At 47.4% G+C, this 15,934-nt stretch overlaps 1 protein-coding gene across 2 annotated transcripts in view; it reads right to left on the bottom strand.

Moving 5' to 3' along the window:
- The window catches only part of STIM2 (stromal interaction molecule 2), a 197,652-nt gene extending 185,849 nt beyond the window's left edge, over nt 1-11,803 (bottom strand). The window contains exon 1 of one of the 2 annotated variants that reach the window (XM_063922212.1): nt 11,142-11,803. In XM_063922212.1, coding sequence (XP_063778282.1) covers nt 11,142-11,394 — 253 coding nt within the window. In that variant the 5' untranslated portion in view covers nt 11,395-11,803. The remainder of the gene's footprint in view (nt 1-11,141) is intronic. The other variant, XM_063922221.1, reaches the window with a different exon arrangement.
- Between the last annotated feature and the right edge of the window lie 4,131 nt (nt 11,804-15,934).

Raw genomic sequence — 15,934 nt, 5'->3', positions numbered from 1 at the left:
AGCCAGTCCCTAGCAGTGTGCAGGTTTGTGCTAAGACACCATTTATCCATAGACAATGTTAGGGAAAAGAGGTTTTTACAGTACATACAAGAAATAGAATGTGGTCACTGAAGAACTGAATGGGTGTGAGCACCAGAAGACAGAGTATCATACCCCTTTCACATCGCACAAATAACCCGGTATCGACACGGCATATTGCCGTGTCGAAACGGGTCAGTGTGCGATGTGAAAGGTCCTTTGCAGAATTAGCGGGTCGCCTGACCCGGTAATTCAACCCGGTAAAAAAGAAGGGTTATTACCGGGTTGAATAACGGGTCAGGTGCAGTGTGAATGGGAGCCGTTTCGATGCGACACGGCTCCCATTCACAGCAAAGGGAGAGGCGGCGCAGGAGATGAGCTCTCCCAGCGCCGCCTCCACCCCCGCCCCCTGCTGCGCCCCCCGCTGCTACGGCAACCGACCCGGTATATTGCCGGGTCGGAAAGCCAGCAGAGGAGAGCAAATGCCGGATCCCACCCGGTAAAGACACGTTTCTCTTACCGGGTAGGATCCGGCATTTGCGATCTGAAAGCAGCATCAGTTACAGTAAACGGCAAAGGACGGTAGATCACAGCTTATGATTTCTGTTGACTTCTTGTTCCAACCATAAAGCACCATCAGTAGCGGTTATCACAGCGGTCAGCGACTAATTATTGTCAGCAACAATGTTATTCCTCTACCTTATGTATCAAGTGCCAGCATGGTGGTACAATGGTTAGCTTTAATGCCACTCCGCACTAAGATCCTGGGTTCAATTCCAGCCAGTACACTATATGGCTGGAGTTTGTATGTTCTCCCCATCTGTGCATGGGTTGCCTTCCACAATCCAAAACTATAGTGGCAGGTTAATAGGCTTCTGACAAAAATTAACCCTAGTGAGTGTGTGCATGTGGTAGGGAATGTAGATTGTAAGCTCCACTGGGGCACGGACAGACATGAATGGCTAAGGGGTGACAGTACAACGCATTGGAGAGAGATGAAGTACCAGCCAATCAGCTCCAAATGTCCTGTTACAGGCTGTGTTTGAAAAATGACAGGAGCTAGCTGGTTGGTACTTTATTTCCCTCCAAGGCTTTAATTTGTTTCTTGATCTCCTCTATGTATATTACAAATAAAAGATATTTAATCCTAGCATTCGCAGAGAAATTGATATGTTTTACCAACAGGCAAGATTACGGCTGTTCATATACAGCCAGCGGTATCACGTATTTTAGAATCCTGGCAGCAATGCAACGAGTCCCCTCACGGGCTCACCACAGGTTATATTCCCACTAGGTTGGTGGCACGGACCCAGTAACAGAATGGAAATACCCTGCGCATGTTGGGATTCCGTCCGATGGTATTTTACCAGCTGTCGGGATTGCGGCGTCGGCCTCCTGAACGCCGGGATCCCAACAGTCGGTATATTAACTGCATACCATCTCAGATATATTGCTGTACACAAATTCTCAATAACTGGGATCCTATTAGAGGAGCAATGATCACCGTAACTGGTACTGTATTACACCTGTACAGTATGAAGGACTTGCAGGTTTGTGACCAGGGAGTCACTCTGCGCATACACAAAATGACACGTGCTGAAGGGGACACAGGATCCCTCTCAGAAGGAATGTGAAGAGAAGCCATACAAGGATGGGGTTTCCCACCGGGGGCAAGCTGCGCAAAGCTATTGCATTCCAGAGCTTGGTAAATACAGGAAACAGCATTTTCTGAGTTCTGTCAGCATTTTCATGTTTAGTACATCCTGCACTTAATGAGTTGATCAGCACAAAGCCATGTATAATCGATGCATCAGTGGTTTTTACTACATGATGTGTAAATGGATACACATCTTTGGCAGTGGAAGGATTACAGCTTTGAATAATATTTCATTTAGAGAGACATTGCCATCTAATCTAATCATTCTGCTAATCGGACCATGAAGCCGATATACTTCGGACATCACTTGGAACAAGCCTTACAAGTCAGAAGAGGACGAGATACACAGGCCCGACAAAAGCCATCTACTAACCTTATTTATAAATATACCTGATAAGTTTCCTGCTGAAACTGATCTGTAACATTATCAAGCATAGTAATGGTTTTCTGGTCATACCACACATTGGGGCAGATGTATTAAGCCTAGATAAGTGGTAAGGCACCAGCCAATCAGCTCCCAAATGTCATTTTTTAAACCCATGTTTGGCTGGTGCGTTATCACCTTCCACTTATCCACGCTTAATACATCTGCCCCAGTGTCTCTTCCTAGCCATACCCAAATTAGCACACAAAAATTAAAGCCCAGTACTTGGCCCTGTCTGAATATGTTCAAATATATTAAAAAAAAAAAAAAAAAACCCATTATGTTGCAGCACAACAATCCTTCAAGCCCTAGTGCTGTACGTAGAAGCTTATGAAAAACTTCATGGTTTCAGCCTACAAATAAGGCTTACAGGGCACATTTATCTTGATCTTGGAGAGAGAAAGTGGAGAGAGATAATGTACCAACCAGCTTTTTAGGGGTTATTTACTAAAGGTTGATTTTAATCGATTTAAAAATCAATGAAAATCGATGATGTGTTTCAGAGGCTAACACACACATTTACAAATTAATATAAAAAATAGTCTATTAGTAAATGTATGTTTTAGCCCCTGAAACATACATTTTTAGATAAATGAAAATGACCTTTAGCAAATATACCCCTAATGGTGCCCATACACTTGTGCGATTGCGTTCGACGCGATATCAGGCCCGACTTCCATTGAAGCTCACCTTGAGATAAATCACATCGAAAGTGCATTTTTTTGTGCATTCAATGCGCATACAATCCTGCCCCTTACGACCAGAAATCGGGTGTTATCGGATGATTGAATGCGAGCGCATCGCATGCTGACCAAAGTGCACCAGATTTATCTGCAAGATTTCTGAAAATTTAAATAGAGGGCTGGGGTATCTGGGGAATATACACTGCTCAAAAAAATAAAGGGAACACTAAAATAACACATCCTAGATCTGAATGAATGAAATATTCTTATTAAATACTTTGTTCTTTACATAGTTGAATGTGCTGACAACAAAATCACACAAAAATTATCAATGGAAATCAAATTTGGAGTCACCCTCAAAATTAAAGTGGAAAAACACACTACAGGCTGATCCAACTTTGATGTAATGTCCTTAAAACAAGTCAAAATGAGGCTCAGTAGTGTGTGTGGCCTCCACGTGCCTGTATGACCTCCCTACAACCCACACAAGTGGCTCAGGTAGTGCAGCTCATCCAGGATGGCACATCAATGCGAGGTGTGGCAAGAAGGTTTGCTGTGTCTGTCAGCGTAGTGTCCAGAGCATGGAGGCGCTACCAGGAGACAGGCCAGTACATCAGGAGACGTGGAGGAGGCCGTAGGAGGGCAACAACCCAGCAGCAGGACCGCAACCTCCGCCTTTGTGCAAGGAGGAACAGGAGGAGCACTGCCAGAGCCCTGCAAAATGACCTCCAGCAAGCCACAAATGTGCATGTGTCTACCCAAACGATCAGAAACAGACTCCATGAGGGTGGTATGAGGGCCCGACGTCCACAGGTGGGGGTTGTGCTTACAGCCCAACACCGTGCAGGACGTTTGGCATTTGCCAGACAACACCAAGATTGGCAAATTCGCCACTGGCGCCCTGTGCTCTTCACAGATGAAAGCAGGTTCTCACTGAGCACATGTGACAGACGTGACAGAGTCTGGAGACGCCAAGGAGAACGTTCTGCTGCCTGCAACATCCTCCAGCATGACCGGTTTGGCAGTGGGTCAGTAATGGTGTGGAGTGGCATTTCTTTGGGGGGCCGCACAGCCCTCCATGTGCTCGCCAGAAGTAGCCTGAATGCCATTAGGTACCGAGATGAGATCCTCAGACCCCTTGTGAGACCATATGCTGGTGCGGTTGGCCCTGGGTTCCTCCTAATGCAAGACAATGCTAGACCTCATGTGGCTGGAGTGTGTCAGCAGTTCCTGCAAGACGAAGGCATTGATGCTATGGACTGGCCCGCCCGTTCCCCAGACCGGAATCCAATTAAGCACATCTGGGACATCATGTCTCGCTCCATCCACCAATGCCACATTGCACCACAGACTGTCCAGGAGTTGGCGGATGCTTTAGTCCAGGTCTGGGAGAAGATCCCTCAGGAGACCATCCGCCACCTCATCAGGAGCATGCCCAGGCGTTGTAGGGAGGTCATACAGGCACGAGGAGGCCACACACACTACTGAGCCTCATTTTGACTTGTTTTAAGGACATTACATCAAAGTTAGATCAGCCTGTAGTGTGTTTTTCCACTTTAATTTTGAGGGTGACTCCAAATCCAGACCTCCATGGGTTAATAAATTTGAGTTCCATTGATAATTTGTGTGTGATTTTGTTGTCAGCACATTCAACTATGTAAAGAACAAAGTATTTAATAAGAATATTTCATTCATTCAGGTCTAGGATGTGTTATTTTAGTGTTCCCTTGATTTTTTTGAGCAGTGTATAAACAAGCAGCCATTTTAAGTCTGTGTACTTCTGTTTGCTTTGCGACTTGCTTTGATGTTTGGGAACTCAGCAGCATGCTTCCAGCCTCCTCTCCAGTCATGTGCGCAGTGGGGGAGGGGGGGGGGGTGGAAGAGGAGTGGCCAGGAGGTCGGCTCCTGTCTTCACATATCGCACATCTCAGTGTGATAAATTGAAAGTGTTAAAAAACAGCATGCGATCGCACCATGATTCGATAAATATTAAGTGCAGCACATACTATCTTGAGACGCGAGATTCGACCAGCATGCCTGCGCATCATGTCGCAAGGTACCTAATATGTGCATGCAATCCTTCGATTTATCTCACAGACGCGGTCGAAATCGAAGGATAGTACATATCATCTCACAAGTGTATGGGCACCATAACTGTCCTTTTACAGGCTGTTGTGTTTGAAAAATGACAGAAGCAGTTGGTGGGTACATTCTCCAAGCTTTGACAAATATCATCCTAAGATTGATTACAAAACAGTTTATTAGAAACTTTGGTATAAAAAAGAAATTTCTGGGTTATATATTGTACAATCTATATCAAAATTATATATATATATATATATATATATATATATATATTTTTTTTTTTATTTTTTTTTTTATGACCTGCAAGAGATGTGGATAAAAAAAAAAAACACACTGGCAGTGAAAGTGCCCATCCTGTGCCTATTCTGCTGGTCTATGCTACAGTATAGATGCACTGTAGTATAGCCTGGTGTTCTGTTTGTGGTATTAGCACAAACAGGAATTCTAGATATCCTGCAGGACAGGTGCTCTCCAGCCTTTGTCGGATCACTATTTAGGTGCTTCTCAGTAACCATAAGGCCTCTGCACCATGATAAGCAGACGGTGGGAAAAAGCAGCTGCAAAGCTCTCATGACTAGTGTACCCAAAGGGGAGGGGGGGCAGGGGAGAGGGTTTGTATAAAGCCCTACAAATACTTACTAATATTGGTTTAGGTGGAGAACCAGCTACATTGCAAGTCAATGTAAATTCTACAGCTCATTGATGTGAAGATACTGAGACATGATCTCTCATATGCAACATTTACATGTTTCATGTTAAATAAGCCCACCACATTATTAACGAACACAAAAGTTCTATCAACATTCAAATGCCACATTTCCATCAGTTATACTAATACTGTAAGAAAAAAAAAGTAAATACATTTTAAAAACTGCATATATGTGTTGATAGAAGGCTCTACAAACAGAGTCTTTGCTGAGGGGTCTGCATTGATACTAAAGTCTTGGTTGGAGGTGCCATATTAACTATTATAATCATGATAATTTGCTCGGATTACACACACTAAGCCAGCGGTGGCCAACCTGTGGCTCTTGAGCCACATGTGGCTCTTTCTTTCTTCAATTGTGGCTCCTAACACACAAAGTCACATGACCACAACAGATCCGGTAACCAGTGTTCTCCAGAAAAACACGCAGCAGCTCTACGGGGACTTAGAACTGAGGGAGCCAGATACTGGAGATGAGACACCCACCAGCAAACAGAGTACACATAAGGGACTGAATTGGGGGAATCTGAAGTGACAGGAGGGTGCTGGCTGGAGTGACAAGAGGGTGCTGGTTGGAGTGGCAAGAGGGTGCTGGTTGGAGTGACACATGGGGGAGCTGAAGTGTATTATGTGAATCTGGATTTGTCAATATATTTTATGTGGATCTGGCTTTTACAATTACTTTATGTAGAAGTGGCTTTTTCAATGTATTTTATACCAGGGGCGTGGCCTAGAAGGCACAAGGCCACACCCCATTATTGCATGTGCGCCTTCGGCTCGAAGTCGGCTCTTTGACGTACCTAACGCATTTTTTTAGGCTCTTTGTCTCTGACTGGTTGGCCACCCCTGCACTAAGCTATAAAGAACAATGGGCTGATTCTGAGCAGGAAGTGAATACCACCGCCATGTTTTATATTATGCCGCTACAAAGTATTTCTCTGATGTAAATCTGTGTGCCCAACTGTGCAAGAACTGAGACCGCCCGGTCAGCGTCCGTAGAGGCTGAAATACCACTTGGTGCGCCATAATATGCGCCATCAAAACTTGCTCCCGCCCTAAGGAAGGAGCAGTTCTTCTGTATGATATGGCCTTCTAAGCTTCCGTTTCAGCTTCTGCAATCCCTTTTCAGCACCATGCCTGCAACACTTCCATAAGACGCAACATCTGTGCATAGAACTTGCATAGGAGAAAGGACACAGGCTGCAATGCGTGTATATCGTCATAACGTACAACTCTAAAACATGCACACAGGTCTCAGCATGTGACCCCAAATCAAAGCCCATTCAGATTATTTTTAAGCATGGTGACTGATTGGCAAAGGAGCAATCTAAGTGATAAGGGGGAATTCAATTCCCCAACATCTGTGTGATGTGACATTCCAGCATCACGTCCGCCAGTATGGCATTGTTTACCCCGCAACAGAGGTGTGAAGGTAAAAACTCTTAATGTCAGCACCACCACAAGTCCCTGATTTGCATGCCCCCGCTGAACGAAATTCTGTCAGCGGCCAAACGGACATACATCTGAACCTAACTTGGCCACAAACATTTCTTAGATCCAGACTTACAAGGCCAAACACATGTAAACGTGCCCCTTCTCGCTTTCTGGTCTTTGTGACAATGAACGTGGGGACTGATTTTCCATTCTGTCCCAACAGATAGCTTTTGTTACACTGGCCAATCGTTTCACGGGTGCAGATGTCAAGAACAAACAAGCGCGCTATCTAGATCTGCGCTTTATATAGTTGTTTGATATCCAAATTCCTGCTTTACAACATACCAAAACAGAACAAATGGCAACTTTAAAGGTCCATACACACTTAACGATATAATGAGCGACGTCGCTCATTTTCCCCCTCCTTGAGCGACGTCGCTCATTATATCGTTAAGTGTGTATGCCGCCAGCGACGACCGATGCGCGGCCCCGCGGGTCGGCAACGATCGTCGCTGTCGGTAGGGCATGCATGAAGGATGTGGACTGTCGTCCACGACCTTCATGCAGGGCTGGCGGGGGCGTGACGTCACCGAGCGATATGAGCGGTCATATCGCTCAGTGCGTACAGGCGGCCGCCGACCGGCCGGCCCGGGAGGGGGAGACGTTAGACGATGTCGCTCACAGAGCGACATCGTCTAATGTGTATGGGCCTTAAATTAACAGAATTGAAATAAAACCTAAAGTCGTAGCAAAAAAAAAAAAAAAAAACAACGTCTGCCTTAAACTGGTTCAAGGTTCATGGACAGCTAGCTATTTATGTTTTATTTGCACTTTTAACATATTAAAAATCTTGGTGAAAAAGAGGTCACACAATTGCAATATATAATGTTTTAGTGTGCAGCATGACCTATTTCTGCTTTTAAGATATTTGCATTAGTGAAAGCATCACTAAAAGGAGTTTGTTTTCATGGGTCATTACCGATCTTCTCTGCACGTTTAGCTGAGCCCTGATAGTCCAGCATAGTAAAAAAAGAAGAAAAAAGAAAAAATTAAATAATCCTAGAACCAACACTATTATTTCTGAGATCCTTAGTGAAGAGCACTAGTGTTCACACTAGGTGTAAGATGCGCCCTCACTTTTTCATATGGCAGTAGTGTGATGATTATTTCATAGATGCAGGTGCAAAGTGATGATACGGATCACCCTGATTGGTTCCTCTCCTCGTGTGCCCAATCATAGCTCACGCACTGACAGGAAAGCTAACTGTGGACCATCAGCTAACCCAGCGTAAGGTATATTCCCCATCATAGCCACACTGCAGTAAGACCTCCCTCTCTATATCCCCCTTGCCAGCTGGGCTTCTGACTGTGGCCGACGACAACAGCCTCCAAGACTGGAGGGATCTCAAGGCGACTACAAGTTCCCCACCCAACACCAGGATATACCCTAGACTTCAATGACAACACCCCATCTGCATCAGAAGTCATAACAGTGCACAGCAATCAGACAGGCCAACACCTACTAATCATATAGCAGGTAGATCTTTCACTGTATCATTAAAAGAGACCTGGGACATTCATTGTACATCAAGTGCCTACTCAGAGCCATATGAGCAGCTTCTATAAAACACGGAACATTAAGTAATTGTTTGTTGGTATTAACATTGTTATTGAAAATAAATATGTCCTTTAATAATGAAATACCAAAAGGTTTAAATAGTATGCAGTCGGTCAAACCACAAATTAAAATGTATGAACTGCATATTTTAGGTTTAGCGCTGTGTGGCGTCACATACACTATTTTGCCCTTCAAAATATATTGTGCCCTCCTGAGTGATCAGCGCCCTGCCCCAAAAAAACCTTTAGAGAGAGAATACTAGCACACAACAGCATTTACCGTCACCTCTTAACTGGTTTGGCCAGGGATTCTGCAAAACTGTGGTTAGAAGCATGGAACGCTATCTTCTATTTCCCTTATATAATGCCCTTGAGTTAAAAATATATTTCAATAGTAATAAAAATAAAATACAGATCTATAGCCAAAAATAACAACATCCAAAACAAAGTTACAGAAGAGGAGGAAATGAATGTACTAATGCAAACCAATGAACGCAACAGTGTCAAAAGGATTGTCAGGCTTTTGGCTCACAAACAAGAGAAGTTATAAGAAGGTGAATGAAGAACATATGCATAAAACAAATCTCAAAGAATAGAAATACAGATTTTTCTTATATAGAAACCATGCCTATTGTATCCTGTGTGTAACATGCTGACAACAGAGATTTATAAATAAATGCAGAAACAAATAGCAGGGGGAAAAAACAAGTCTGTTTTGATTAAAACCTAGAAGAAAAAAAAGCAAATAAGCTTGCGAGCAGGGCCTTCCTACCTCTGTCTGTTTTTTACCCAGTTTGGTTCTATTACTGTTCTATTCGTAAAGCGCAACGTAATATGCTGTGCTATATAAGAAACTGTTAATAAATAGCAACTAAATATGCACATAAACTGTAGTATAAGCTGTTAGCATAGCTATCTGATGTATACACTCAGCACTTTCCCTGTGTGAAATATAATCATTTGCTGAAGTCCCTCCGCCTGCTGCTTCCTCATTCCGCTAGGAGGATGCTGACAATTACAGCTAAGGATTACACAGATGACAAAGGGGTTTCCTTAGCAGAGAATCCAGCTGACAGGGAGAGCCAGGGAATACAATAATACACCATCCCTGCAGTACTCCCAGCGTAACCAGCCCAGCAGCAGAGGCATCCCCGCTATATAATAATAGGTGGCAACCATTGTGAAAAAGAACTGTATGCTGAAATGTGTATTGCATGCAGATTCCCATTCAGTGAGGACCTAGCATGCTCTATACCGCAATGCTGCTTATTTTCTCACCGAGCAGGGCTGGTAATGCTCTAAGCTGGCTTCTTCTACATTGCAATGGCTTATCATCATTACAGAGGAAAGGGGAAATGAAAATGCAATTTCTAGAACAGGTTCTATATGAAAGGAAAGATAATGTAGCATTAAAGCTGACACGCAACATGGGTGAAAACTGGCCTGTCAGGTTTATCAGCTGTATCGGCAAGCACTGCAGGAGATGGGCAAGCGGTGGGATTTCATCACAACCGCTCTTGTGTATTGTTTTCTTATTTTGCTAATTGATCTAATGGAAGCACAACATTTTCCCCATCATAAAAAATGGGAGCAGATGAGAGCACTCAGGTCTGATACTAGGAGATTCCATTACACTCCAACACAGTGACTGTGCGCTAACATTAGTAAGAATAACAGACACTTCAAGCAGGCTACAGCATCATAACAATAACAATGTATTATGTGTACTGGGGACAGGGAGGTATGATGGGGGACAGGTGGCGTTTCCTGGGTGCCCCTATCAGCTGATTGCACAGAGACTCACTCCTCATCCAATGCACCAAGCTGCATGAGCAGGGTACATACATAGGGGTCAAAGGGTGGGTGAGGGTACATACATAGGGGGGAACTGTACATAGGGGTCAGGGGGTGGGTAAGGGTACATACATAGGGGGGAACTGTACAGAGGGGTCAGGGGGTAGGTGAGGGTCCCCATCACATAACACCCATGAAACAGCCATCCAAACACATGTGGGGGTGGCTGTACATAGGGGTCAGAGGGTGGGTGAGGGTCCCCATCACATAGCACCCATGATAGTGAGCCAGCCATCCACACTGATAGGTGGGGACTGTACATGGGGCCAGGGGGTGGGTGCGGGCCCCCATCACACAGCTCCCATTATAGTAAAAGCCAGCCATACACATACATGGGGGGGGTACACAGGGAGGGGGGGGGGGGCTTGCAGGACCCCATCACATAGCTCCCATTATAGTAAGAGCCAGCCATCCACATACATATGGGGAAGGGGGGGTACACAGGGGTCAGAGGGAGGGTGGGTGCAGGGCCCCATCACATAGCACCCATGATGACAGTGAGACACCCATGCAGTGATGCAGGACAGTGGCATCCCATGCTGAGCAGCCTCTGCCAGTGCCCATGGCCAGGTGGCACACTGCAGCCCCTCTCCATGCCCTGTTCACCACTGACTGACTGACTACGGAGAGTGCCCATAGCCCCCCATGCAAGCCCTGCATTACCTGCCGGCAGCTCCGTGGAATCCCTCCTCCTGCGGGGACCGTCCGCCTCACACACCGTACACACCGACACCGGGGGCAGGAGGAGCAGGAGAGCGAGGAGCAGCGCCAGGCACACACCGGGGCATTGCCTCCAGCCCCCGGCCGCCCACCAGCCGGACACCCTGTTCTGTTGCTGCTGCCGCCGCTGTCTCTTCTTCCTGCCTGCCGCATCCCAGCCGCTCATGTCTGACCGTGTAGCCGCGGCCGGGGTCATCACATCTCGGGCACCGGCGGGAGGGGAGGGGACTGGTCCGCTGCTGCGCGCCGCCGCCAAACTGCCCGCGAGACACACAGGCACTGCGCGAGCCCCAATCGCCCGCTCTCACCCGCTGGCTGCCTGACTCACGCCGCACGCCGCACAGATCCGCAGCAGCAGCAGTCGGTCACCCAGCGGCTTCCCCCAGCCAGCCACACAGCATCCGCGTCATCAGCAGGAGGGCGGGGACACCGCAGGATGGGGGCGGAGCCCGGAGCGAGCACAGACTGTACGGACGGAGTGTGGGAGGGGCTTGGTATGGTGAGGAGGCTGGAGAGGGGCGGGGCGCTAAAGGGAATTAGGAGATGCTGTGCAGGCAGGGGTGGGCGGAGACTCGGTGTGACGCGGCTGGTGGGAGGTGTGGGCGGGGCTGTGCTGTAGGAGTCTGGAGACGCGGCGGCTCCTGAAGCTGACACTAAGTAGCACGCAGTAGGTGAGTGAGGTCATAAAGTGCGTGTGTGTGTGTCCGTCCAGACCAGGCTGCTGACACAAGAGACCTGGGTCACAGATACAACAGCCGCTCCATGCCACGGCCCGCACACCTCTGCTGCTGTATGTGCTGTAGCCATCTGCTGAAAGGATTGAGTCCTTGCACAGTCTCTGGCAGAGCGGCTGCCACACTCACAGGGCTATGACTGAAGAAGAGTTGGACACACCAGTAGCGGGAGCGTAGTACACACCGCTATGCTGGGCTCGGGTGATTGGGGATGGTGATGACCAGGACTGGATGAGACCTGACGTCGTGTGGATGTACACACTCTACCAATGGCTCACTCTGGGGCAGATGTATTAACCTGGAGAAGGCATAAGGAAGTGATAAACCAGTGATATGTGCATGGTGATAAAGGCACCAGCCAATCAGCTCCATTATGTAAATTAACAGTTAGGATCTGATTGGCTGGTGCCTTTATCCCCTTGCACATATCACAGGTTTATCACTTCCTTATGCCGTCTCCAGGTTAATACATCTGCCCCTCTGGGCGGGATGTACTAAAACAAAAATGCGGTAAAACCCCCGAAAACGGGTGTTTTTCATACGTCCTAGAGGATGCTGGTGTCACATCAAGAACCATGGGGTATAGACGGGATCCAAGGAGACATGGGCATGTTAAGACTTTCAAAGGGGTGTGAAGTGAACTGGCTCCTCCATCTATGCCCCTCCTCCAGACTCCAGTTTAGAATCTGTTCCCAGGCAGACTGGATGCACACTGAGGAGCTCTACTGAGTTTCTCTGAAAAGACTTATGTTAGGTTTTTTTGTGTTCGGGGAGAACTGCTGGCAACAGTCTCCCTGCTTTGTGGGACTTAGGGGAGAGAAGTCAGACCTACTTCTGTGAGTTTAAAGGCTCTGCTTCTTGGCTACAAGACACCATTAGCTCCTGAGGGTCTGATGGCTAGGTACGCCTAGATGCTCGTTCCCAAAGCCCGCCGTCACCCCCCTTGCAGAGTCAGAAGACAGGTGAGTAGAAGAAGATCAGAAGACTTCAGTGACGGCTTTGAGGTACCGCACAGCGGCCGCGCTGCGCGCCATGCTCCCACACTCAGAGGCACTACAGGGTGCAGGGCCACAAATAACTACCTGGCTAACGCGGACAAAGTGCCAGGGCACTGTCTGGACCCCCGCCAGTATAATTTTTTTTTAAAAAGCGGGTCTGAAGCGCGCCATTATGGGGGCGGGGCTTAGCCCTCACAGCACACAGCCCGGCGCCATTTTCTCTACACAAGGCTGCAGAGATGCTGGTCCTTCCTCACACTGCTGTACAAGTAACCGGGTGCAAAACGGAGGGGGGGGGGGGGGTGTCACAGTGATTTTGGTGCATTATATGTAACTTATAAAAGCGCTGCAGGTCTGGGACATTTTCTGTAGTGTTTTCAGACCGGGTTTGGGCGCTGGGGTGTGAGCTGGCAATATCCCCCTCTCTGTGTCTCTAACAGGCTTTACTGTGGGTCTGTCCCCTATAGACCCAGTGTATCTGCGTGTGGTGGGTGCACGTGTGTCGGCATGTCTGAGGCGGAGTGCTCTTCCCAGGAGGAGACTATGTTAGGGACACAAACAGCCGTGGGAGTGACCCTGTCGGCACCGCCGACACCTGATTGGGTGAATGTTTTGAATGCAAATGTGGCTATGATAAATAAAAGATTGGATAAATCTGAGTCTCAGAACCAGGCTTCGAAGAAATTCGTAGAGGATGTGTTGTTTCAAGTCCGGACCCCCTCGGGTCACAAAAACGTTCATTTGCCCAGCTGGCAGACACGGATACCGACACGGACACTGACTCAAGTGTCGACTATAGTGATGCCAGATTAGATCCAAAACTGGCAAAGAGCATTCAGTACATGATTGTGGCTATAAAAGATGTATTACATATCACTGAGGACCCTACTGTTCCTGATACTAGGGTCTGTATGTATAAAGGGAAGAAACCTGAGGTAACATTTCCTCCCTCTCATGAACTTAACACGCTTTGTGAAAAGGTTTAGGAAAGTCCTGACAAAAAGTTTCAGATTCCCAAAAGGATTGTAGTGGCGTATCCATTTCCCTCTGGGGATTGGGAAAAATGGACAGTCACCCCCCATTGTGGACAAAGCTCTGTCACGGCTATCCAAAAAGGTGGCTATCCCGACCCCTGACACGGCAGCCCTAAAGGACCCTGCGGATCGTAGACAGGAAAATACATTGAAATCCATTTATGTCACCACGGGTACGCTACTCAGACCAGCCATTGCATCTGTGTGGGTGAGTAGTGATATCGAAAAATGGGCAGATAACTTGTCATCTGAAATGGATACCCTGGATAGGGATAGCATTCTTTTGACACTAGGTCATATCGGGGATGCTGCAGTCTGCCTAAAGGAAGCTGCGAGAGATATTGGCCTCTTGGAATCACGGGCCAATGCCATGGCAGTCTCAGCTAGGAGAGCATTGTGGATTCATCAATGGAATGCTGATGCTGACTCTAAGAAAGCTATGGAGTCTCTACCGTATAAAGGTGGTGTGTTTGGTGATGGCCTTGCTGATTTGGTATCTACGGCTACCGCAGGTAAGTCATCGTTTTTACCTTATGTGCCTGCACCACAAAAGAAAGCACACCACTATCAGATGCAGTCCTTTCGGCCCAATAAATACAGAAAGGGCCGAGGGTCTTCCTTCCTTGCTATTAGAGGAAAAGGTAAACGATCACCGGCTGTGGCCAGTTCCCAGGAGCAGAAGTCCTCCCTGGCTTCTGCCAAGTCCACCGCATGACGCTGGGGCTCCTCTGCGGGAGTCTGCACCGGTGGGGGCACGTCTCGGGTTCTTCAGTCAGTTCTGGGCTCGTTCAGCCCTGGACCCATGGGTTTTAGAAATAGTGTGCCAAGGGTACAAACTGGAGTTTCAAGACGTCCCCCCTCACCGATTTTTCAAATCGGCCTAACCAGCTTCTCTTCCAGACAGGGAGGTGGTATGCGCTGCAATACAAAAATTGTGTCACAATCAAGTCATTGTCAGGGTTCCCCCGTCACAACAGGGAGAAGGCTTTTATTCGAGCCTGTTCGTGGTCCCGAAGCCAGACGGCTCAGTCAGACCAATCCTGAACCTCAAATACCTCAATTTCTACCTAAAAAAATTAAAATTCAAGATGGAATCTCTCCGGGCAGTGATCTCCAGTCTGGAGGAGGGGGATTTTATGGTGTCGGTAGACATAAAGGATGCCTACTTGCATGTTCCCATTTATCCACCACATCAGGCTAACCTGAGGTTTGCAGTTCGGGATTGTCATTACCAATTTCAGACGTTGCTGTTTGGTCTGTCCACGGCTCCGAGGGTTTTCACCAAAGTAATGGCCGAAATTATGGTTCTCCTACGCAAGCAAGGAGTCACGATTATCCCGTACTTGGACGATCTCCTGATAAAGGCGAGATCCAGGGACCAATCGATGCAGAACATTACGCTCTCCCTGACAATTCTGCAGCAGCATGGTTGCCTCCTAAACTTGCCAAAATCACAGTTGGTTCCGACGAGATGGCTGTCATTTTTGGGAATGATTCTGGACACCGAATTACAGAGTTTTTCTTCCAGTGGAAAAGGCTCTGGAAATTCAGAACCTGATCAAACAAATGCTGAAACCAGCAAGAGTATCGATCCATCAATGCACTCGGTTGTTGGGAAAGATGGTGGCGGCCTATGAGGCCATTCAGTTTGGCAGATTCCATGCCAGAGTGTTTCAGTGGGACCTGTTGGACAAGTGGTCCGGGTCCCATCTGCACATGCACCGAAGGATAACCCTGTCTTCCAAGACCAGAATCTTACTCCTGTGGTGGCTGCACAGCTCTCACCTCCTAGAGGGACGTAGGTTTGGGATCCAGGACTGGATCTTAGTGACCACGGATGCGAGTCTCCGAGGCTGGGGAGCAGTCACGCAGGGGGAAAGCTTCCAGGGAAGATGGTCAAGCCAGGAAATGTGTCTACACATAAACGTCCTGGAGTTAAGGGCCATTCACAACGGCCTTCTGCAAGCGGA

Source organism: Pseudophryne corroboree, chromosome 1, assembly GCF_028390025.1.
Source record: "Pseudophryne corroboree isolate aPseCor3 chromosome 1, aPseCor3.hap2, whole genome shotgun sequence".
NCBI lineage: Eukaryota > Metazoa > Chordata > Amphibia > Anura > Myobatrachidae > Pseudophryne > Pseudophryne corroboree.
The sequence above is the reverse complement of the archived record's forward strand: the minus strand, read 5'-3'. Positions and strand labels throughout refer to the sequence as shown.